The following is a 26,703-nucleotide window of genomic DNA, read 5'->3' on the forward strand; positions in this document are numbered from 1 at the left end:
TTATTACACCATTATTTAATTGCACATTTGCCTTTTTACATTGACAATTTACATCAACAACCGATTAAACAAGACAAAAAAAGTTTATTATGACCATTTTTTTATACTGGTAAAATAGCGTATACCTTCTCTAATGGAGAGATAACTCGTGTTACGAACCATAGCTCCAAGTTATGAAAATCCCGAATTACAATTGCAATCGCAATATAACCGACCTTGTGTATGGTCCATTGAACGCGCATGTTTACCATCATAATCTAACACCTTCTGATCTCTGTTTGTATCGTTCCATAACAAATTTAAAAGCTTGTCTCTCAAATTTTCAAGGAAAAACACTGTGCTCATGAATCTTATCTTTGTTTTGGGTATCATTTCTCCTGAAAAGTCCTCTGATAGTCTGTTCTCTATAGCTTCCTTTTCAATTTCTTAGCCGCTATGTGACTTAACATCAGTAAAAGTAGTAACATTCTATCCAGTTCTCCATAATCGTTTTTCTTTACAAGTACATTCTAGTTACTATTTAACCCCATCATTAGATTACAAATGCTGTCTTTTTAGAATTAGCGTTATATTTATATCATCCGTTACATTTAATCCATACCTTTAACATTGTTAAATTATTGGTTGTACATGTACGTTATGTAAATCTAAGAGGTGTTTTAGAAAAGCATAAAAAAGAAAATATGGTATGCATGTAATTGAGAGTGTTTATGATAACTTGCAACAAATGTATACTAAATTTAAGAATCTATTCAGGATTTGTAGATTATGATCGCGTGAAATTGTGTGTAGTATACATAACTCATCTGTATTCATATCCTCGTATGGATTTGACCAAATAAATTACATTATTTCATGAGACTTGATGACGTAACGAACAGATATTTGTTTTTCCATATTCTTTTTTTTTTTAACCTTACTTTGGGCTTTATGGGTTTTTATCGCTTGAGTATACTATAATTTGGACGTCATGATAGAAGTAAGCCAATTTTCACCGTCAAGATTACCAATCTAGAACCAAACCAACTATTAGTTTGAATTTAATATGATTTCTTCTGAAAAAAAACACTGAAGATATAATTTTGTGGGGTTTTTTTAATCAAAATACACTATCCTCTACGCTGGCTCGTTTCTGTTAGGTCTTTTTCCAAACAAGAAAAACCAAAATACGAATGGATAGATTTCAACAAGACTTCATGCAACTCTTTAAACACACGTTGACTCAGCCAAACGCAATACGTTTACAATAGCATTTGAAATTATTTCTACTATTCAAGTCCCTTTGTATTAAATCAAGATCTTATTTTGAATTTATACCCAGACAATTTTAAAAAAGTCAATCTTATCTTGATATTCAAGAAGTTTGTAAGTCATATAAAACTTTTAATGTAGGATATTAAGACTTTTCTATTTGGAAAAAAAGACTAAATGAATTCAATTAATTCAACACAGCACGGATTGTAAAAAACTTTTTTTTCGTTGTTGAGGTTGTCGACATTGTAGTTGTAGGTGGAGGTTTAGTTGGTGTCGTTGTGGTAGTTGGTGGTGTCGTAGTGGTAGTTGGTGGTGTCGCAGTGGTAGTTGGTGGTGTCGTAGTGGTAGTTGGTGGTGTCGTAGTGGTAGTTGGTGGTGTAGTAGTGGTAGTTGTTGTCGTAGTGGTAGTCGTTGGAACTAACAATGTTTATTTTTAGCCATAAGTCAGTTACTTAAAAAAATATTTATGATTGATATCAAGTTACTGAACTGAAATCTACAATTATGAATCTTTTCGGTTTCGGTTTTATATTGAATCCTGGTAGCAATTATGAGGGGGGAAAAGGATTTGTTTTAAATGCGGCTTCCTAAGCCAATGTACCTTTTCATTGAAAACAGTTCTTTTTATACATTAACAATGGACAGGAAACATGCTAGTTCCGACTTAAGTGTTAAAAAATTACTCTTGCTACAAATAATTACAAACACCAAAATGAATACTTCAATAGTCATATGTAGGCATGTTTGATACAACACCAACTCTAAATTTTTACATTCAACATACATGTATTCTTTCGTGTGTGCAATGCTACTGCAGATATAGCACCATAACACAGACAGGATGTTCAAAGCTTAAAATGCAATGTCCAAAGCGAAAATCAAAGTTCGCGCTTGTGGCTGTTACAGCGGCTTTACCATTAATTTGAACTTATCTTTTGGATGAAATTGGAATTTTAGGCTATAAATCACATTTAAAGACAAAACAAGAAGTTTAATAAATGTAGAGATATAAGCAATAAATCATTAAGTTTTGAAAGATATAGACTCATAACTGCGGCGGTGTGTACATACAAATTTTCATAACGCGCAAACACGCGATACTTAAATGGTATGCAACACTGTTGCAGTTATAAGAATATCTTTAAAAAATAATATTCAACGCTTAAGTATCTGTTTTACATGTAGTAAGGCTTTTATTTCGGGTGGATATGTGTTTCCATATTTGAGGTGACAAGGGTTGCTATAATGAAGCTTAGAGCAATTCCTTGAACTGATTTCTTAAATTATGACATCAATTTATATAGATGGAGCTGTGCATATCATTCTAGTTTGATCATTTTTGCAACAAAAATACATTTTAGTAACGGTTTTAATTTTGCGATTAGTTAAAAACTGTTTTCTTTGATACTAATATTTTTTAAATACATAAAATAAAATAACATATACTTTTCAGCATAATCATATTTAAACAGTTAGATTTATGTTCAATATTTTCATTGATTTAACCTCTCTTTGACGTAAATTATGATATATACCAAAAAAATAAAAACTGCTAAATATGAACTGTCTCATAAAGAAAAGGCAGCAAAATTTATTCAGTTAAATTTTGTTTGTAACGTGCTTTTTGATTGGGTTAAAAAATGTTTTATATCATATAAAGAAGGTTGCCTACGTCATAGTAAGACTAACGTCAAAAATGTATCAATCTGCCTAACGATATATTTGAGTTTTGTTCATATTGATGTCCGGCGGAGATATAGTTCTAATTTAGTGAATTTCGCTGTGCTGTAGATGTATTTATTTTTATATCAGAAATTCAAGTGTATTTTCAAGAAGATTATATAGGAAATTGCATAATCTAGTATTTTGCAGAAATGCCTGGTAAGGTACCCTAATTTTTTGCAAGAAAGCTTGTGAAAGTAGTAGTAAACCATTAACAAATTCCTGGAAAAAGTTATTTAAAATTGAGGAACGTGTCGTCTGACCTTAATAGTCAAATGACCCTTTTTATCTAGTACATAACAATTATTAGCAAAAAAGTAAATTATAAGGAATGAACTCAATACTTATTAGTTTGATACGATATAAAATGGTTTGGAACGGTTTATTAAGCGTAAACTGTCCCAAACTTTTTTATATCGCATAAAACTAATAAATATTGAATTCATTCCTAAAATATAAAGACAACAAATCAAATACACAATTTTCCGGTTCTTTTTTAAAAGCGGCAAATAAGCGAGGAAACTTCATTTCATATCTATAAACGTGGAAAAAAAAGTATATGTGTAAAGAATCGTTATTATCGTTATTTTCCAATACAATTTATTTTAAGACACGTTCTTACCTGGACATGGACTTGTATTGCAATGTTCTCTCAGGAGTGATCCCCCCTGACACTGATGACCGCCATTGGCTGGAGTCGGGTGGTTACACGTTCGAGTTCGTGTTCTCAACCCTCCACCACACGTGGCACTACACTGGGATGGATTTTGCCAACTTGACCATCCCCCGTCAACTGTTAATAATATATGTCGATATACTAAATATGAACTGTCTCATAAAGACAAGGCAGCAATATTTATTCAGTTAAATTTTGTTTGTAACGTGCTTTTTGATTGGGTTAAAAATATTTTATTTCCTATAAAGAAGGTTGCCTACGTCATAGTAAGACTAACGTCAAAAATGTATCAATCTGCCTAACGATATATTTGAGTTTTGTTCATGTTGATGTCATTTTAATAGTCAAATGACCTTTTTTATCTAGTACATAACAATTATTAGCAAAAAAGTAAATTATAAGGAATGAACTCAATACTTATTAGTTTGAAACGATATAAAATGGTTTGGAACGGTTTATTAAGCGTAAACTGTCCCAAACTTTTTTTATATCGTATAAAACTAATAAATATTGAATTCATTCCTAAAATATAAAGACAACAAATCAAATACACAATTTTCCGGTTCTTTTTTAAAAGCGGCAAATAAGCGAGGAAACTTCGTTTCATATCTATAAACGTGGAAAAAAAGTATATGTGTAAAGAATCGTTATTATCGTTATTTTCCAATACAATTTATTTTAAGACACGTCCTTACCTGGACATGGACTTGTATTGCAATGTTCTCTCAGGAGTGATCCCCCCTGACACTGATGACCGCCATTGGCTGGAGTCGGGTGGTTACACGTTCGAGTTCGTGTTCTCAACCCTCCACCACACGTGGCACTACACTGAGATGGATTTTGCCAACTTGACCATCCCCCGTCAACTGTTAATAATATATGTCAATGTAAATTGCTTTGTCTTATTTAACTGCTTTTTAAACTAGTAAATAAGGCAATATAACTTTAGAATAATAATCCGTGTATGCATAAAATATATTATTTTATCCTGCACAATTACTTTTTAAGGTCGTTAAGGTATTTGCATAAACATTGATTTTAAATGGGTTTACTTATAAAACTGTATTAATAGCTAGTTTTCTGTAGTTTAAAAAAACAAACTGATTGAGAGGCAGTCCTATACTTGACACCGCCACTTCCTTATTTCTTTATGTTATATACATTATTTTTCAACGACAATATTTTATGAAGTTATTTTAATGAAGTTTTTTTAACTGTTTAAAAATATTACCAGGACAGGGCTGTGTATTGCAAACGTCACTCCTGGTTGACGGCCCTTGACATTTGTGTCCTCCAGGACTTGGAGATGGGTGGGTACAAGTCCGAGCGTATGATTTTACTCCCCCGCCACATGTCACACTGCAACTGGTGTGTTGCCATCTCGACCAACCCCCATCAACTAAAAAATATCCATATATTTAATTGTCCATTTTGTGCGTTGATAATTACATATAGTCCCGTATTATCTAGTTGTATAATACCACCAGTCTAAAAGAGCGTATCTGTTAAAGTGGGGAATCTAATGAAATTCTAATATAGTGGTGTTTTTTAATACCCGGGCATGGTTTTGTGTTACAAGTTTCACTCCGGGTCGATATTCCTATACACTGTTGGCCGCCATGACCAGGGGGTGGGTTTGTACACGTCCTAGCTCGTACTCTGACTCCCCCACCACATGAAACACTGCATTTTGACTGTACTTTCCATTGTGACCACCCACCATTTACTGAAATAAATGTCAATCATTACTACCGTTTCTGAAATCTTTAAGAAATACCAGTACCCTGTATAATTAAAATACCGTCACTTTCTACTAAGGTATTGCGAGTGTTCTGAACTATTATACGTATCCAATATGCAACATGTCGTATTAAATGTAATCAATCATTTATCATGCATTCTTCAAATAAAAATTACCTGGACAAAGTCTGGTGTTACAAGGTACACTCTGGGTTGATACCCCTGGACACTGTTGGCCGCCTGAACGTGGAGGCGGATTGTCACAATATCTAACCTGTACTTTTACTCCCCCACCGCACGAAACACTGCATTGAGACTGGGTGTGCCATCTTGACCAACCACCGTTGACTAAAAAAAAAATATAAATTAGACGCACTGTTTCTAAAATTTTAAAGAAAAACTTCATTGATTTAGGAGCAATGGTCATTTTCCCTAAAGTTTTGTAACATTACATATACGCAGCACTACACACAAACATTTTCTACATACTTGTTTTAACCAAAAATTACCTGGACATGAATTCGTATTACAGGGTTCAATTTTTGTCGATAACCCTGAACAAAAGAGGCCGCCATTAGCCGGTGATGGGCTGTTACAGGTTCGTGTGCTACTTTTTATTCCTCCACCGCATGTAACGCTACACGTCGATTGACTCTGCCATTTTGACCAACCACCGTTTACTTGAAGAAAATTGGTTATGGTTATTTGATTTGAAAATAATAAAATTTTCTTTGAATTTTTTTAAAAACTGGTATCTAATAAATTTGCACTTTGATTTACTTTGTGATATTTTAATGTTTTCATTCGAAAGCTTAGGAATAATTGTCAAGCTGAGAATGTACCATAAACACCCAACGATATCTTTGTCAAACGAAAACTAAAACACGCTGATTGAACACATATTCAAAATGCTAGCGAGCGAGGAGTGGTTGCTTGCTAATTTGAAAACACGCAATGAACCAATTTGATGTTAAAAAATTGAACAGTATTGAAAACACTAACTTGTTTAAAACTTGAATGAAACAAAGATGTCTGTGAAACACTTAAGCCCCCTCCCCTCCCTTGGAAACATCTGAAAATGAACTGAAACCTTTCTAAGTCGAAGGTGCATGACCCTATATAACTCTGCCAAAAATTGCTCGGTCATACACAAAGTTGAACTTGACCTTGATATTATTATGATAATTCTATATATCAGTTCAGTAAATACAACCTCTGTGAAGAAAAATGTGAAGAAAATGAACGACAACTGTAAATATTTGGAATTTTATAAGTCCATGAGACATAACTGTCGAAAATTGCTTGGTCGTACCCAAGATAAAACTTGACATTATGGTAAATCTGTTTCAAAATTTGTTATCAGTAAGTGAAACCTCTGCAAAGAAAATGGAAACTACAAATAATTGGAATGGTTCCACCTGTAAGAGGCATAACTCTGTCGATAATTGATCAATCGTACCCAAAAATAGAACTTTACCTTGATATTATTATGATAAATCTGTAAATTAAATTTTCTTTCAATACGTGCTTCCTTTCCAAAAAAAAAAATGAACGGAAACTGCAAATAATTGGAATTTTTCTGCGTCAAGGGAAATAACTGTTGATAATTGCTCGATTGTACCCAAAATCTTGTGCAAAGAAAATCAACAGAAACTGTCGGTGGACCGACCGACGACAGACAGTAGCAAAGCAATATGACCTCTCTTCTTCGAAAGGGGAGGGGAATGGGGAACTATCTATATTCTATCCCAAGATATTTGGACAATTTTGACGAGTGTAGGTTAGTGAAACTCCACCGAAGGGACAAGATTCACGGTTAAGAACGAGGCTTTGCCGGGTTCTAGACCGTGAATCTTAGCCTATCGGTGGAATTATACTATCTCACATAAGTATATGGGTTATGATTATTTTTCTCGCATTATTTTACATTAAAAAATGATGTCTGATAACTTTCTGTTATGACGTTCAAAAGATTATTTTCGGTTTTTTCCTCTGCGTGCTTCAAATATTGCAAGTCAAAATGAAAGCATATGACAGTTGTGACATATACAACTTGAAGTTGTGCACAAAGCATTTTTTTTACGCCAGTGGCGCCATTCCTTTGAGCTCGCCTAGGCTCGAAAATTAAGTACGGATTCAGTCATTTCATGCATATCTTTTACAAATTTATGCGATGCTATGGTATGCGATTTTAATGATATGCTATGAGATTTGTTTGCTATGCCATGAGATTTGTATGCTATGCTATGAGAAATTGAAATGAAGGGCTTAATAATATGTTATGCTATGCTATGCTATGGTATGCCATGAGATTTGAACAAAAACGCCTCCATACACAGAAGAGTTCCACACATTTTGAAGTAAAATAATAAGAAGCCAATGTTTACCACAAATCTATTACGTAAACATTTAATTTTTCAAATAGAAACATTTAAAACCGAGTTAAAAGAATGTTCTATGCTATGATATGGTATGCTATGGTATGATATGACGAATGCAATTCTATGAGATTGTATGCTATGGTATGAGATTCCAATGTTATGCTATGAGATTTCAATGCTATGCTATGAGATTTTAATGCTATGCTATGCTATGGTGTATATTGTAAAAGATATGCTTGAACCGACTGTATAAATCATATAAAAGTAAGAATTATCTAATCATCATGTAATCGTCGTCAACCAAATGTTTAATCACACTGCCTCAGGTATTATCATATAAAGCATGTAATTAAAGGTTGATTATCAAGAGTCTACATACGTGTGCTGTATACATGACAACAGTTTTTTCGATAAAAATGTGATAAATTGTAATTAATTAAGCAAAACAGTTACTTAATGGATAATATCACTCCTTCATTTTTCATTTCCCAACAGCAGACAACATTTGTTTACGTTTTAAAGCGTCGTAGTATTACACAGTGTTAGAAAAACTCTCACACTGCTATCTCACAATGAACAAACTGATAATGCGAGAGAATTTCATTCACACATAATTATTTTCACTAGAACGAAAACAGATTTCTTATGGAATTCATTCGGAATAGGTTATCATCCGGGTTTGTTGCAATACAAAACCCCCATAGACATCAATTTTTTTAGCCGTGTATTTAACCTTGATAAGCTAGAAGGGGCGTTTCAAAGGAGAAATTGACTTATAATTTAAAAATGGGAAGGTAAAGATCCGGAAGATAAATAACCTGGACATGGCTGTGTGTTGCAGGCCTCAGTCCTTGTTGTCGGTCCCTGGCAGGGATAGTAGTAATGATCATGGTGGCCACCCTTGGGTTTGTGGTCTCTATGATGGTTGTGACAAGACCGGGTACGTGTTCGAAGCCCTCCTCCACATGAGACACTGCAGTGAGATGAATCATGCCATGTTGACCATCTACCGCTTACTGAAAAAATAAACCACAGTCAATTAGATATTGTAATGTAATCTCGTTCTGATAAATTTTGCACAAGAAGTAATTTACTTTCTTTTTTTAAGAATGCTTTTTACGTAGTTTTCATATTCGAATTGATAAAACGTTCAATAGCATCAGTATAATTTGTTCTTAACACCAAAAAGTATCTATAAAACGAATTATTATTGATATGAAATTCTATATTTTCACCATATGGAATTCGGCTGAAACAAAAAAGTCTTTGCATAAAACAAGTTTGAGCGCACTAAAAAAATAAAAGTTTAGAAGATTTAATTTGTAAGTCAACATAATTTTGCATACTTTCAGTAAGGTTTTATAATCATTTGAGATAAAATAAGATAAAGATAATGGTATGGCACGCAATGCAAAACTACTGGAAAATGCTGAAAACAATATAAGGCACCAATCTAACAATGTTGATCATTGACCATATTCAAATCTAATGATAGCTGGATAAAGATAATATTAATAGTTAAGGACTATAAATATTTTAGTTCCATTATCACTTAGATTTATGACAAATTGAATAAAAATGATTAGAAATTTTAAACTGATAGAGGAAATTCGGACTCGGATTTATTATTTCAAACTGTTGCTAAAGACGTAGTGCTTTGTATCTATTTAGCTACATAGTCATTCATAAACTGTATTTCGTTTTTTTTTTTAAAAAGAGTTATGCTATTTATAATGTTTCCACAACAAATACAATTTCAACCTTAGTGTAACATTTTGAGGGATTTTTCTTCATTTTTAAAAAACAATTCTCGGACCACTAACGCAAAAAGTTCTTGACCTTCTTTATTGAAAGTGAATCATAACGTTTCAATATTTCATTTCTTCAAGTCTTTAACATACAGTAGATGACTTTTCATTATCAACAGGGGACTTCATATTTCATTCTAAGGAAACGTAATCTTTAACGGAAAGGTGATTTTTTTTAATGTAGATAATTGGTAATGACAATAGAAAAAGAATGAATAAATGTCTTTGTTGTTCATAAAATGTTAATGCTCATTTTACCTGAACAAACAGTGAACAGAAGTTCAGGGCCGATAAGAATAAGAAATATGTAATGTGGAATCAATTTTAGTCGTGGCGGTCAGCAAGTGATTGTATATAAGTTCGCGGGGATGTGAATTCTTGGGTAAGGGATACCAACGAAAGCCTAAACAGTGGGCCCCCACGAATAGTATTGACTCCACTTTAAATGAATATTTTAAAAAGCGCATGATGCATGTATCATGTAACTGACACGGTCGACATACATGTATCTGGACACGGATGTGTGTTGCATGGTTGCGTGCTCACTGTCGATCCCGAGCACCGATGGTGGTGGTCTGAATCCCTGTCGCCATGACATGATCGAGTACGTATTTGAACCCCTCCCCCACACGAAACACTGCATTTAGAATGACGAAACCATGTCGTCCAGCTCGACAAATGCACATGTTCTTTAGAGTCTGAAAATATGTTTGCCATAATTATTCTCTTCAAAACATTAGCGGATATTTGTATAGATCTGTTACTAACGACATCAGTATGACGACTAACGTACTAGATAAAAAAAAATAATGACGCGGGCTTTTCAGTTTGTAAAAGGATAGGATGTGTTGTTAAACAAACAATTAAATTATACCAGGGCATGGATGTGTGTTACAATGTTCCGTCCTGTATGCAGCGCCCCCGCAATGACGATAGTCATCTGAATCACGCCCACCATGGCACTTCCGAGCACGTGTTCTCACTCCTCCCCCACAAGAGGCACTACATCTGGAATGATCATGCCAGGTTGACCATCCTCTGTGCTCTGGCCGCCAACCATCATGTTTTACTGAAACTACCGGTTTATACAAGTGTATGTAATTATATCGAAAATAAATTCAGGTAATTATATAAACATAATGTTTATAAAACGTTCTCTAGTTAAAGTTAATGATATGTTCAAATAGTATAATCTGAGAATTGGTCTAAGACTCATACGAACGAAGTAATGGTCTACAAAGATAGAAAACCTACGATGGAGGGTGATAACGTTGAACAAATTCACAAATTATTTTTATTCAAATACTGTGAGCATCCAATTACAAGGTACGTGTGGACTAGATGTTTAATATGATCTATCCTGTTAGACACAGGGACACTCCTGGTGATTATTTCACTTTCAAATTAATATGTGTCATACCAATGTATTTTGTATTCCTAATAATTGCAGTAGTTTTAAGTCGCAAAATGTAAACGGTAGAACTTTAAAAAGGAAAACAGAGAATTTTCTTCTAATTTTCCTTAACCTAGCTATGTGATGTCTAACATAAATGGTCAATGCTTTCGTTTGGTGTTAATGTCAAGTTATACGAAAAATATGATAAAATGTTGACAGTCACTTTGTGCTGATAACATTTTCAACATATAGCGATCTTTTTAAGCATTTTTTTTCCTTCTCCATCAAAGTGATCGCTCACATAGTTGTGGTTTCTAGTGTTTAAATATTTTTGTATTTTGGAAGCTAGAATGGTCAACCCCTACGTTACAGAAAGTCTTCAGTTTTAAAACATATACTAATATATTGCAAATTTCATCAATTGAAAATAATTTACATTTAACTGAGTATATTTAAATTCGATTTGTCTTACCAGAAAGAGCGCCAGCAAAAAATCCGAAAAATAGAATGATACAATAATTCAAATCCATTTGTAGTCCTAACGTAACACTGGCTTTTTCCTTATCAAACACATATTTATATGCCATTGCAAATTCTTAACAAATGGTACAAGGTGGAGAGCCAAGAGGTCAACAATGTGATAAAAACTCCGTCTATCAATTACTGAGAGTTCGTTGAGGGTTTTCTTCCCGATAATTACGAGACATTGAAAGAAGAACCGAATCTTTAAAACTGTTTAATACTCCTTACAGTTGTTGTCGACCTTGAGTTGCTTCAACTTGGTTAGAACTCACACTGCCACCGATGTCAAACTCGGACGATAATATTTATTAGATGGACCCTTATAAACAAATTTACCGTTTATTAAACTGTGAGTTCTACAAAATCGAAGTAGAAAAATTTCCATAAGTGATTATGTAACCGAGTTCACTTTTTAAAAATCTAACCACAGTCCTTCCATTTGATGTTTTTTTATAAAGTCTATAACGAAATAATTCATGAATAATAAAGATATTTAATAACAAACTAGATAAAATTTATTTTATGCAGTGGAATAACCGGTGTCGTTAGAATGCAGAAAATGCTTTTTAATCATGTTTAAAAACAGTTGGAAAAAGATCAAGGATTATGTCTATAAATATACATAAATTGCTTACAATTATATGGATTATGTATATTCGGTTCTGTCTGTTATAGTATGGACATATTCGATTTAAAATAAATTGGAAAAGTATTCTTTAAGCAGGAAAATATACGTAGAAGTTTCTTGCAACTTCAAAAACTTTACTTCGAAAAAAATATAATAACTTTTGAATCTTATGGCTCGCCATACATGATACAAGTACGATTCTATTCACATGGTTATCTTCTAACAAATCTTATCACAAGCTTTTAGGGAAGGTGAGATTCAAGGTAGTCCTACAATTAATTTTTACATTATAATAATCTTCGTGATTAAATTGGAAGACATATCGCTTTTGTAAACGCAAAAATGTACAGGGATAGGCAAACTTCTTTTGAATAAGTGACAGTCCAAAATCTAAGGATTGTTTCCGACCTGAACTTTAACATTGAAAATTGTAGCATTGGTTACTGGTATCAGTTTTTGACCCCTAAAGAACTCTTTGTTAAAAAGTGGTTGTTACATAAAACAAAGTGTGATTTTCATTAAGGTCACTGATGGAATGTATATCTTATGTATCTAGCATAGTATAACTTGGGTGCAGATAAGAAAATAATGGGAATTCACATGCATGTATTAAAATTAATATTTCGGCGACCGTCGACCAGTGGGAATAAAAAGCATTGTTATACATGTAACAACTCAAAATTCGTTATTTTTGGAATTATCTTTCTTACTTAGGCATACTTGTTCACTGCCCAATGGTTAGATAAAATCAGAATAAACCACAAAATCAAAAGAAAAGTAGTTCGACCAAATCAAACCTGGATAAGAACTATAGAGTCATATAGGTGGGCTTCAGCAATGATATCAGTATCAGACAGAGACATGTCAGGAAGTGTATTAGGGCTTTAAGGCCGTATGTGAACACAAAGTTGACAGATAAAGAGAAGGTGAGGCGGTGGCTTACTAACGAAACAAAATACAACAGGGTGTTACATAAATATGCAACAACTTTATTTTCCTTTAAGTGTTACCAGAGTTTGCCATATTCGAGTGTATGAAACAGGTTTAACTGTTGATTGTTTCTGCAAAGAAGTCGTTGAAGCTGAAAAGAAAGGACTAGAGATTAGAGATTATTTATGTATTTTCGTGGAAACGTGCTATACAACTTATCCACTGATATCAAAGAAGCAGATTAAAATGCACAATAATATTTTCGAAAGTCTTTCTATTGTTACGTAAAAATGACTCTCACATTTGTGTACACAAATGAAAAGTACTGTTAATTGCCTAAAGCTGAAAACAACGGTGAAGAATTTCCAATATTATAATTTTTTTGAATAATTATTTAATTGGATTATAATATGTTTTAATGTGTACATGTGATAACATTTCATTGAAATCGTCTCAAAGTATTTTTTCCGTATTAGGACTAAATTTTCTAACCTTGAATTTACCACATTTATTAAATACTCTTATAATAATTTGAAGCATTCTAGAGTAAAAAGAGGATTTACTAATGCTTTTTAAAAAAAAATTATATTACCTATTAAGCAGTAATCAATTTATGAAAATTGCATTTACTGCATGGGAACAAGCAGTTTTTTGAAAATGAAAAAGTAAATACTAAGAATATCAGTAAATGTTCGGGTGGAAAGATGTATCTAATCATTAGGAATATACAATTTATTGAATATGTTTTTTCTCCTAATAGATTTTTTAAAGAATTGATTTTTATAAATTAAAAGCAAAAATGGGGGAATAACTCTTCAAGAAGAGGAAGAAGCAATTTATTTAAGAAATAAATTACGAGTTTTTGTGAATGTTGCAGAATAACCTCCGAAGTCGAGAAATGTTGTTTTGAAATATAAAAGCCGAGGCGTTAGCCGAGGCTTTTATATTTCAAACAACATTTCGAGACCGAGGAGGTCATCCTGCAACATTCACGGTAACAAGAACTTTATTTCTATTCTACTAACAGCCCAGTATTTCTAAAGATCGTTTCTCCTATAGAGAGACGATCTAGGTCATTTTGACGGCTGTTCCGTGTAACCCCAACGGTTTTTATAGTAATGTTTACATGACTGTGTTTCGATCAAAGGAATCACATGCAGACGACAGAATTTTTCTTTGGATTTTTAATACTCTTCACTTATTTATAAAATGTCTTTGAATTATATTCCTAATATTTTAAGGGCAATTTAACACGATTATTACAACTACACGTTATATATTTTATGTAAAACCACGCAGTGAAAATGTGCTAGGGAGGTCCTAGGAACAGCCGCGTTGATCATTTGAGGCAATACACATCGTTTTGACTGGAACTGACACGTGGAATATTGACATGGTTTTAAACTTTTTACGGTTTGAAGTTGTACTATCATGATCAGTACGAGACAAATATAGGTATTTCTGATCTGATAATTTACTGATGACGTTTTTGGTATATTGGAGAATAATGTCCGCGGCATCTCTTTGATCTCGGCAATAACTGTAGTAGAATAGGATACATTCCGCCCTTACATACTGATACTTCAACATGGAAATGGTGTCTAAGTAAACTGAGTATATTAAGCCCATACATATATATTATGCATCCAGATTAATTGAATATGTGGCTGAAATGAATCAGATACCTTAAGATACGCATTGGAGAGATTTACACGTGTTGTTTCGATAACGCCATCGTTTTCAAATTAATGTACATAATATGTAGCTTGATTTTTTTTTTAAATTTTAAATCCACAAAACACTATACTCCAAATCAGAATAAGACACCACTACCAGATTTTCCAATGAAGGCATTATTAAAAACGCAAAACACTGTTATATTTAACAAACTCATGTCATGTTTTGAGTTCAAAAATATTACCTTGAGACAGTGTTGTTTTTATTACGGTAGACAAAGTTGAACAATCGCCTACACAAGTCTGCTTCTCCTCGCCTTCTATCGGACATTCGTGGGAAAACTTAAGAAATCCTACCACCACGTGATGACAACCACGAGTTCTAAATCTAGTTCCTGTCTCCCCACAGGATCCCGAGCAAGGGCTCCAAGATTGCCAGGATTCAAACTGGGTTTGTATCTTTACAAAGGTGTCAACTTGGTAATAAAGATAATATTTTATATTCATATTTTTTTTTTCACTTTCGGTCATTTAATCGATTGTTATAAAGGTTATACATTTAGTAACAAAAAAATTTCTAAATTACAATTCAAGTAATTATGCATTTTTCTAACTTACTGTTGCATGTCATTTTGTCATGCATTAATAAAGCTCACAAAACTGTTCAACACATATATACTTCGATATCTAATGGATAAATAATCCTCTTAGTTTTTTTTAATTTGTTGTATAAAGTTATATTTTATCATTGTAAAACCTTATATATCAATGCAAAGTCAACAAATGAAATGCTAGCCCAACCTTAAATATTGAACGGTCTTTATTCATTTTTTAATACTTATCTGCTAGAAATAATTCAATGATTATATTTTACAATTTAAATTAACTGCATCCTATCTATAATAGGATTACTGCCGGAATCTATAAGATAATTTTTTTAAATAGAATAAGTGCAAATTTATTCATGTTAGCTAATCTGAGAAATACACGGCGATTAACTGTTGTCAAATTTTTAAAAAAACTTCTTTTTTTTTTTTATAATTTGCTCCATTTAAATGAATCTTAATTGTAAGAAAAAGATTACAAGCTCACATAATTCAGCTTCCCAATTTATTGACAACTAACATTAAAACTTACAATTTAAAACATCTGTGTAAAACTTCGAAAAATGTACACTGTTAGGATTAAAAATATTTATACCTTGAGCTCTGATAGAGAGAACCAATTTACATGTAGGATATTTTTGCCTGCTGTTTAGTACATATTCACTTATCATTATTATATGTATATTTTTAAATAAAACATTTCTTAAACTATAAAATTACAATTATTTTTAAAATACTGGCTCAAAGTTGTGATATTTTGAGTACTTTATCGAAGCTGTCGATCCAGTTACAAGGAACGTGATTATTTGTAAGGTAGAACTTAAAGTGTATTCGAAATTTTGTACAAAATAAGTCGTGATAAACATGGAAAAAAAAAACCTGCACATGCCCTTTTTCCTTTTCTAGTTCTGTGTGTTTATTACTTTTTTCAATTGCAGTTTGCCCGCGATCGATGCATGATGAACTCGTCTTACACTTTTCGTTAATTATAGTAAATTCGCGTTCTTGGTTAGGCCAAAAAAAAAAATATGTGTTTCCGGTTTCCCGACCGACCCTTTTTTTCCCGGCCAAATTACCGACCCTAAACTTTTTCGGATTTTACCGGAAAATTTGTCTTCTGCGTCTCCGGTTTTAACATTTACAAAATCAAAATGGCGGCGACTGTAGCTGCAACGAGTCTGTTAGCGATAAGAGTTAAACAAGTAATACCTTTCCAAAAAGCTTGCCTGACTAAACAAAATAATTCAATGGAAGCATGCATGTATCAATTAGGCTATCTTATCAGAAATGAATTTTAATATTCGCTGCTGATCATAACTTTATAAACGGAACGTGCAAATTTAAGACGAAATGTCAGTCTTTTCTTCGATCTAGAACATGTACATATATATCACTTGAAATTCATTTAGTTTATTAATTTTTTTTATAGGAATGTACACTTATCATATAGAGCATGTAAGCTTGAAATCTGAAAGTAAATAGTAGTTTTTTAAAAATTGTATTTGTTATATTAAGATGCAAAATCAACTGAAAGGCATTTTTAAAAATTTCCAACCACATGAAATATGAAAGGGTATACAAACACGTATTGTTTTTTAATGTGTGTGGTCAGCTTCATCAAAATCATCTTGACAAGCAATTAAAAAAGGGTGAATTCTCAAATTCATGAAAAAAAAACCCTAACTGTAACTTCAATTCGCATGATTCAAACGGACTCGTCACCTAATCGGTGCGCACAAACTATGAATGAGACATTATGGCGCGAAATCCTGCTATTACCATTTACGCAGCGAATGAACTCATCCATTGGCAGAGATCCATGAGGAGGGGGTCAGATGAATTTTTTGACATTTGTTTTGTAACAGCTACATACATGTATATTATACTTTGGATCGGATGTTTTGGAAGAATTCTATCGAATTAAGAAACACACTTGATTAGTCATTGTTAAATGTAGTAATGTACAATTAGTAAGACACGCGAGTTATGACCCCTTTTCAAAATTAATGAAATCGTCCAACTGAACGAAAATCGGGTCACACCCCGCTTTGGCGATTTCGTTCCTCCAGTAAACATTCCAGCTGTATAAATATATATTTGTTTAAATTCAAATTGATGACTCTCTTGCAATAATAATAACCCGACACCAATTATTACTTACACTGTACCGTAATAGACAATATGTTACAACTTGTTGCGATGACCCCCTCCCCCTTTTTCACCGTTCAAATATGGTGGAATGCTAATCTATTTTAAATCAGGAATACACACGTGCACTGCATGGTGAACGTCCCTTTTGCTTGAAAACTTTTGCTCGCTGTTGTTATTACATGCCATATAACATTTTCATCAATTATGAATGTAAATGCTGGCATCTTATACATGCATCGGTTAATCTTTATTGTGAAATATCATGATATTGCTTTTGCCATTGTCTGCACCGTTTCGGAGATTGCAACTTTTAAACCTTAGATATGCCTGACGTCATGACGTCAGGCAAAAATGCAAGCACATTTCAGAGAAGAATGCAATTTTGTGCCTGGAAAACCGTAGAACTCTTCTTGATATTTTTATTGATTTACACGGTGATTTGCCAAAAGACTCGAGACTTTCAATCGTTTGTAACAACTCGACAGATCCATCGATAGGAACATCGTTCGATGTATACCCCAATATGCTGGTAGGCGATCTTGTTGGGACTTTTGCCATTAAAAGAATTGAATATTCCTGTTCAACGGAAGAGCAAACAGTAGCATTGGGTGAAATCATAAATAATGCAGCTGAGACGGCCACCAGTAAAACGGTCGATGCATTTCAAGTCCTCATGGCGGGTGGCAGAAAGAATGTTTCATTGAAGACATCAAGGTTTGTATTAAAAGAGAGCTAGTTGTATAATTCATGGCATGTATAAATGAATTTTACCAGCTCCTTTATTCAGGCAGGGAAGTGTTAAATTATGATTGTCAATGTACACTGAATAACATAAGGTCATTGGACATATAATTTTGTTAATCTACTAGAATATTTACAATTTTAGAAAGCATATACCTTTATTATTTTCATTCTATAGTCTGTAGTTTTCATATCTTGCATCTAAATTTTGAAAATTTACACTTCCAAATTAAGTAATTGAATATGAATGGTACAGTTGATTTTAAACATTTTTATTATTTATACTGAACAAATGGTGTTTTATTTAGAAATTGAAGTTTGAATAAAGTGTGTGTGTCTGAGGCCTGACAGATATATGTCAGTCTGTCCGTCCTTTTTTGGGTGGTTTTAAACTGTCTCTGTATTGCTTTAATACCATTATAACAATAATTTATGTCTCAATGGTATGTACTCAAGATTTACAAGGCATAAAGAATGTTTATTTATCTTTATTCAGTTGCAGCATTAAAGATGGCATCAGTAGAAAGGACGAAATTTATAATAAGCTGGTTGAAAACTTTTTCAATTCAAGAAACCTAGATTTTCCAAGAGCTTCCTGTGAACAAGATGGATCATACTTTGTACAGGTCTTTATGCTAAATATATTATTAACTATCAAATTTTAGAAAACAAAACCGTTTTAAAACAAGTTTTAACATGACAAACAAGGATTTTTAAGGTCTGAAAGTTTAATGTCAAATACACTGTGTTTTTAATTGTCATTCTGTATAAAATAAATGTGTTACTTGGTATTCAAATGCCAAAAAGTTTTTTAAATGTTTTTCCCATACCATATAAGTTATATTTTACTTTTACTTTTAATATTAGAGCAGGAAAAAAGGTATACATGATATATATATATATATATATATATATATATATATATATATATATATATCTTCTTACATTAGTATGCTATGCACTGCAGCACGTCAAAACTATAACATGTACAAATAATAGATGCTTGCTTAATATTAAGCTACCAACTAGTATAATTTATAACACTTGTAGTTCTTTGGTCTTGTCTTGATACTGTATCCAGCTTACACACCTTTTATTTAACATGGCGTTCTTGTGATATCCACTTTCGATAATTCAATTCTATTTATACTTAATGTTCTCCGATAGATAGATAGATAGATAGATAGATAGATAGATAGATAGATAGATAGATAGATAGATAGATAGATACTCTTGCATTTTTGTAAAAACATTAGTGTTGCCTTAATTTATACCTTGCACAAACTATAATATTTATATCAATCAGCACCGATAAGATTCTGTGATTTGTTTATAATAAGATTTGTACCCTGTTTGATATACCAGTATCAGACTCAATAAAAATTTATATTTAAGGCCCTAGTATATAAAATTATTCATGTGTTCTACTTATTTCAGGTTCTCTGCAATGCATTGTGGTACATCACTAATCATCATCAAACAATAAATGATGCCTCACTAAGGAAACAAACTCTAATGCCAGTTCTAAATATCTTTAATGACTACGATGGATATAATGAAGTAAAAAGGAAGAATCAAAAATCCTGTCCATTGTCTGCATCACTTCTTGATAGCCATGCCCAGGCTCTATATTCTTTACTGATGAAGTCTGTGGTCAATAGTTCAGTCTCTTGGAAACAAGGTGCAGAAGATATTAAGCAGTTAGCAGAATGTTTCACTGCTTACAAAGAATATCTAGTTGTTCGGAATAAAACTGCCCAGGAAAATCAGAGTAAGTTGTATCCTGTTCGGACCATGGACAAAGAAGTCACCATTGAACACAGATATGGTAATTTGTCAGGTCAAATTAGAGAGAAATATGTGGAAATAAATGAAGCTGTAACCAGTGCTGGAATTATGGCACCAGTGGTTTTTGACGAATACAACCATTTGGATAAGCCTTTTGAAAGTAACTTGGAGTGATTCCGCTATTTTCAAGATCTTCAGTTGAAATGTCCTGTTGATATCATTCGTTTTAGTCCTGGTGGATCGTCAGTCTCAACAGTCTGTATAGTCCAAGTTTCCAATCAAAATAGATCAAACGCTGAAATGTTGACACAAGGTGCTCGATTACTACAAACTGTCAGACCAGACCAAATTTGAAAGAATATCATACACGAGCTCAGAGGCGATTGTTTCAAGAAAAACTGAAAAATGTTGCTTCTGTATTACCATCTATTGCAAATCTCATTTATCAAGAGCTGGCATTGGGTTATTCTGCCGCAGAACACCCTGTAACCCAAGAGAGACTTAGACTTATTTTTCTTGGTCAGAATGACCTCATTCCTGATTTAAAAGTGCTCAACCCAGGAAGACCAAACAACAAATTTGATGTTTTCTTTGAAACCTTATCAAAAGAGATAGAAAAGATTACAGCTGTAGACGATAGACGGCATGGGACAGCACTTTTATCAGAATTTATCACATTGGAAGAAATGGTTGAGAAAACAGCCAAATCTTGTCCAGAGGGCACTGATATTCCATCGAAGAGCTTGGTGAGGTTACAATTTGCCCCTAGGAATCCTTATGCAAGGTCTGCATTGAACTTTACAGGAAAGATTGATGTTCAGTATAAAGTGCAAAGAAGACAGCTTCGCATTGACCATCGAGATGATCACTATTGCAATGCACAATTCAGATATCTTAAAGAGATGGCTATTGAGATGAGAGAGCATTGTGCTTTATTGTTCTGTGGCGATAAGGCAAAAGTGAGTATTGGAGAACCTGGAAGTCCAGTTTCAACAGGTGCGAGGGGGAAGAAAACCATAGTGCCATCAAGTTCCACTTTAGTATCTTTAGATCATGACATGACTAAAGCATCCTTGACCCCCTCAGTTATTTTGCACTGTAAAATTCCTGGTAGCATTGATGACTAATTTGTCCGTGGTCAAGTAACAGTGACAGTTAATGATTCTGTTTTTCAAATGGCATCTCCATTTCGTCATGCAGTTTCCATTATAAAAGCCTTTGAACAACAGGGACATTTTCCTTATATATTGCTTAAATTCACAGATGGTGGAACTGATCAGAGAAATACACTTGAAAGTGTGAAGTGTGCTTCAATTTGTGTATTTAAGGAAATGAATCTTGACATAATGATATTGGCAAGATGTGCACCCGGTCACAGTTATGTTAACCCTGCTGAGAGAGTTATGAGCATTCTAAACTTGGCTCTGCAAAATGTAGCATTAGAACGTAAAGAGTCAACAGAAAAAAAATGAATAAAGTTCTGAAAAGCTGCAACAGTATGGCAGATGTAAGAAATCTTGCTGAGAAGACTCCAGAAGTAAAAACTGCATGGATAGAATCAGTCGAGCCAGTTGCATCAGTGCTTCGTAACCGTTTCTTGAGATTGAAGTTAAAAGATGATCCAGTAAAGGCCCTAGATCCAGTTAGTGACCAAGAAATTGATATTTTGAAGCGCCATGTTAGAGAACTTTTCCCAAATCTTGATTTGACAAAATTTCAAAAAGTGCACACAAGTAAAGTTGAGAGTTATCAGAAGTGGATTGAAACTCATTGTAGAAGTAGACAATACACGTTTCAAATCAGAAAATGCAGAGATGAGAACTGTTGTCTTCCTCCACGCTTGAGAGATGAGCAAATGCAGTGGTTACCTGATCCAGTTCTAAATGAGACTAAAGATCATTACAAATCCTACAATGAAGTCAAAGGAACAGAAACAAATGAATCAGACAGACCTTCTTTAAAAGCAAAACCGATCAAAGAAAAGAAACTGAACCTTAGAGCTACTGTGAATGTAACCACGTCAAATCCTGTGAATGATATTTTTGAAGAAGAGGAATTTGAAGTACCAACTCCTGATGCACACCTTTGCATTACACAAAATGCCAGAGCTATAGTTGAATGTGTTGAGTGTAGAAAGCCACGTGTAGTGTACAGTCATCACATACTCACAGAGAGGCAAATAATGTATTTCACTATTTCAATTAGTGAATATGAATACACATGTGGAAGTCCTTTATTGCCACCCACCAACTCATGTCTAAAAAAGTTATGAGCAGACTTAATATTAACTGTGACTCACATGTTGAATTAGCCTTTTATGGAAGCGGCTTAGACCAAGTAGATATCTGCTCTGTTTGTGCTGAACCAGAAGCCGATACAAATGCAGAATTAAAAGAACAGTACAAAACTGTATTACCGCTATGCAAAACATGTGAAGGAAAAGGAAGGGTGCCATTTATCCAGCGCCCCTATGGAAAGAAAAACTAATCATTGTTCATGAATTTCATTCAAGTTCTCATTAAAATAAGGACAACTATTCTATGAAAATAACAACTGTTTTACAACTGTTTATTAAATTTAACAATTACCGTATTCATTGCTAAAATATTAAACTCATGTTTATTCAATTTGTTGAGTTTTGTTGTTGTCAGAATACTTGTATTATTATTAAAAGAACTTGTAGCCAGATACTCTCTCTCTCTCTCTCTCTCTCTCTCTCTCTCTCTCGTTCTCTCTCTCTCTCCATATTCATATATGAATTAATCGTCATTGAAAAAAAAATTTAAAAAAAAAATCGACCTACCTACCCTATTTTAAAATTTCATGAAATAGGAAACACACATATTTTTTTTTGGCCTCACCCCGTTCTGTAAAGTTCTATCCAATTCTCTTACCATGACCAGAGGTCGTGCTTTGCAAGCGAATGAGTATCAAAACTAAAATCGCCCACTAGGAAACGAATTGACTCATTTTATTCAATATTTATCAAATCTTAACTTCTAGGTATTCTCTAAATAGGCTCACTGTAAGTATATTAACTCTTTATGTAATCATACAATATTGTTTCTTTGCAATTATATATTTCGATCTCGAATAACCCTGACTTTGATCCACCAAAGCGTGTCCACCACCTTACTCTCAGTTTTTCTATTTCGGGCTTGTTAATCGGTTTTTGATTAATTTCACAATAATAAATTATCAGTTAAATTCACTTATACCTTACGGACATCATCTAACATGTGTTGAAATACCAAAAGTGTAAGCAAGTACTCTGGTGCAGGCATTAAGTTTATTTGCAAAATGCCTTAATTTATAAGTATAGATGATACATATAATAAAAGACATGCTTTGCATTAAATACACAAAATAATTAAACTCTTCTTTTTTATTTTCAAAATTGTGCAAAAGTTTTAAATTCAAAAGGGCCTAAATTTTCAGAAACATGAAGGATCTGGGGTTACCTGTAAATATGCACATTTAGATATGCATCTACATCATGTATATTCTATGTATAGCGAACGGAGGGTTCAATAACTGTATACCTCCGCGCATATTGATATAGTAGGCGTTTGTCAGCGTCCAAGATAAGTATGTCTAAATGCAAAACAATTATGTTGTTAATCATGGCAAGTGGATATTGTTATATTGCATGTCAACATAAAATATGGTTAAGGACATAATTATATCGACATGCGACTTGTTTATGTACTGTTATAATATATAAATAGTGCCTGTTTGGGAGGGTAACAGTTGAAATTGACACCCCGAGAAAACCATTGTCAACCGACGCGAAGCGGAGGTTGACAATGGTTTTCGAGGGGTGTCAATTTCAACTGTTATCCTCCCAAACAGGCACTATTTATTTTGTTATACTGAATGTCTTTTTTAAAAAATTTAAGAAAATTTTACTGCTTTTATATAGGAATAACGTGAATTCTACAGCGAACCGTACGCGCATAATTTTCGCGCATGTAACATTTTTTAATGTTACCCGTTGCCAAGTGCGTTGCTAACGCTGAGGGTAATAGTAAATATTATAAACTGCGTCTTAACCAATCAGATTTCAGTATTTAACATGAAAGTATAACAATGATTATTATAACATCTAGACATAAATAAATATCATGTTTACCTGCATGATAATCATTTCAACGTGGGAGATGGATACATTAGATTCTTTTATGTAAATACGCAAGATAAAATGGCTGACATGCGACTCATTATGTCTACATGCTATATAACGTTTGTTTACATACAGCACTGACAAAAAATCTGAGTCCTCTGTTAACATGATATTTCGCATGTCTGTAGAATTAAGGTACATCTTGAATGTTTAAAGATTGCATAAGTAGTTTTTACCCATATCGAAATCAGTTTCTTTCAAATTTTAAATATAATTATCTTGCATGAATTATAATTTTCTTGCAAATTGAAATACTTTATCTTGTATATAAGGATAGAAATATGCTTCTATCAAGAGATCTTAAAACTTTTTTTTTCTAAATGACCTTGACCTTTGACCTTTATGTCAATTTGTTCAAGCTTTTTGTTTTGGTACCTGTCCAAAGGTTGTAACACCATGTGTCTGACCAATGCAGGTCAAAAGGTTAATATACTTTATAATTTAAATTAATTTTCTCATAATCTGATGTGTATTCGTCAAATATAATTTGAAAATATCTTTTTCAAATGGTGTGTTTGATCGTAAGTATTTTTATACTTTATCATTTAAAAATCTCTTTTACAAGGAATATTTGTATAAAGATAGTTTACCTTTTACTTAAAACAAAAAATGAACAACAAATTCAATGACAAAAGATCACTTTAGAAGCAATACAAAACACTTTATAAAATATACTCGTTGAACAGTATCAATCTAAATATTGTCTTTTAGAAATGTTTAAAGTTTCTTTGAATCATGTAGCAAGAGGTGACCATATATCTCAATATGTAAATGGCGTGATCGTTGGTCCGAACACAGAAGACAGTAAAGTTTGATTTTGTAAAAAAGAAAACAAAATGCATTTGAAAAGAACTCAGTTAGATCCGCCTGTCTACACAAAGCGTAAGCCAAAATGTAGATAAACATCTCCAGCCTACAACTGTGACGTCATATTTCATACGTCAAGTTTGTCTTCGGAAATAACCGAGCTGAAGGAGAATGATTCTGAGATTTCTTTCTTCTTTTTCAATACTAATAATTGATTTTGTTCTTTCTTTCAATACAACTAATTGTATAACATTAATCTAGAATGTTCTTAGAATAATCTTTATTCAGTATCAAAAAGTCGGTGCCTTTGATGTTTTAAATGTTTTAATAAAACATACATGACACAAGTGTGCCCTGAATAAAGCACTATTGTAACATATATGATTAGCATTCTTGAAGTTTTTTTTATTTAAGTTCATTTAATTGCGGCGCCAATGAGCTGGAAGAAAGCTGTTAGTATATTTGATTCACCTTTCATGTTTCACTGTTTTGATTTGTATTGTGTTTATGTAACATGTACATGCACTTCTGCTTCATTAGGTCATCATATTTTGAAGGGCAAACTGACCTTATTTACAGCTATACATTTATACGCATACATATTTAAGAATTAAAAAATGTAAGTATAAATCTACATTCTATATATTTTCTAGATATTGTAACGATCTTGTAATGATTGCTTGATTTCTTACCAGCGGTGCTAAATGAAAGAGTCGTCAATATAATAATCCAAAAGGACGGTCCAAACGTGGTCATATTCGTAATCTGGTAATTCGTAACAAGACAAAATTTCTGAAGATCTCAACTGCGAACGTGAATCTATTATCGCGGATTACATTGTAGGGTCAATTTTAATGCTTCAATACCATTTATAACACAAAGACAGGCAATGGAAACCCAAATAATGTTATTTTGTTTGGTCTACTCAAAAATATTGTAATAATTCTTACATTTAAGAAGAAATAAATATTCAGTACTGTCTTAAAAGATGAAAACGCATTCAACGTTTTATATTGTAAAGTAAAAGATGGACGTGTTTATCTCTTTTTCGGTGTACTTGTTTGTAAAATCATTCTAGTTTTCGAACTGTTATCCATATATTGGTACTTTATTGGAGAATAAAGACTAAATATTAAAAAAAAAACCTTTAATATCAATTAAAAACATTTTTGTTATTTAAACATGTTTTATTAGGTTCTCAAATAGAGGAAAACCAATACAATATTTAAAAAAAATCCAATAAGTTACCTTAAGATGTCTTTTTTCATTATCAATGGACAAATAACTGTCCAATAATTAGAATAATGTACAGTACTCTATTTAAATATTATACTATTTAATAAATGGACACTGACAGGTAAAACGGTTAACCTATTAGACGGCTAATGGTTAAAATACAAATTACGTCGTTACATTTGCTAAAAAAGCAACAAATTTAATATCAAATATCTTAAATGACATATACAGCAAAGCAGCAATGAAACATTGAAATACAAGTAAATATGTTTATGTTCCAATATATATCTCTACCCTATCGTTTAGAATAAAGACTTTAATTTATTTTCCTTTATCAAAATAAGTGGTTGCTCAAAATCTATCAAATGTTTGATCGTTAAAAGAATTTTAATGTGATGTTACATGTAAAACTTAATTTAATTATTAACATATAACATAATAAATTTAGCAAATCTATTG

General features: G+C 32.7%; 1 protein-coding gene, 1 long non-coding RNA gene and 1 pseudogene across 3 annotated transcripts; 1 reads left to right on the top strand and 2 right to left on the bottom strand.

The window, feature by feature from the left end:
- Positions 1-1,092: 1,092 nt before the first annotated feature.
- Positions 1,093-11,532, bottom strand: LOC105335282 (coadhesin). Of its 2 annotated transcripts, XM_066089038.1 has the most exons (11): positions 11,450-11,532; positions 10,456-10,656; positions 10,085-10,279; positions 8,592-8,789; positions 5,902-6,072; positions 5,570-5,740; positions 5,208-5,378; positions 4,884-5,051; positions 4,348-4,518; positions 3,599-3,769; positions 1,093-1,671 (listed from the first exon to the last, which is right to left on the bottom strand). In XM_066089038.1, the coding sequence occupies exons 1-11, from the start codon at positions 11,505-11,507 to the stop codon at positions 1,439-1,441; spliced, it is 1,908 nt and encodes a 635-aa protein (XP_065945110.1). In that variant the 5' UTR covers positions 11,508-11,532; the 3' UTR covers positions 1,093-1,438. The 2 variants fall into 2 exon arrangements, with proteins under 2 accessions (XP_065945110.1, XP_065945111.1); XM_066089039.1 differs by lacking the exon at positions 4,348-4,518.
- A 1,572-nt stretch (positions 11,533-13,104) lies between these two features.
- LOC105335281 (uncharacterized) lies at positions 13,105-25,803 on the bottom strand. The gene is made up of 3 exons (XR_010715214.1): positions 25,701-25,803; positions 14,979-15,209; positions 13,105-13,208 (listed from the first exon to the last, which is right to left on the bottom strand). It is a non-coding gene; the product is annotated as an uncharacterized lncRNA (long non-coding RNA).
- Positions 20,321-22,733, top strand: LOC136276077 (uncharacterized; annotated as a pseudogene).
- Positions 25,804-26,703: the final 900 nt, after the last annotated feature.

Source organism: Magallana gigas, chromosome 6 (genome assembly GCF_963853765.1).
Source record: "Magallana gigas chromosome 6, xbMagGiga1.1, whole genome shotgun sequence".
NCBI lineage: Eukaryota > Metazoa > Mollusca > Bivalvia > Ostreida > Ostreidae > Magallana > Magallana gigas.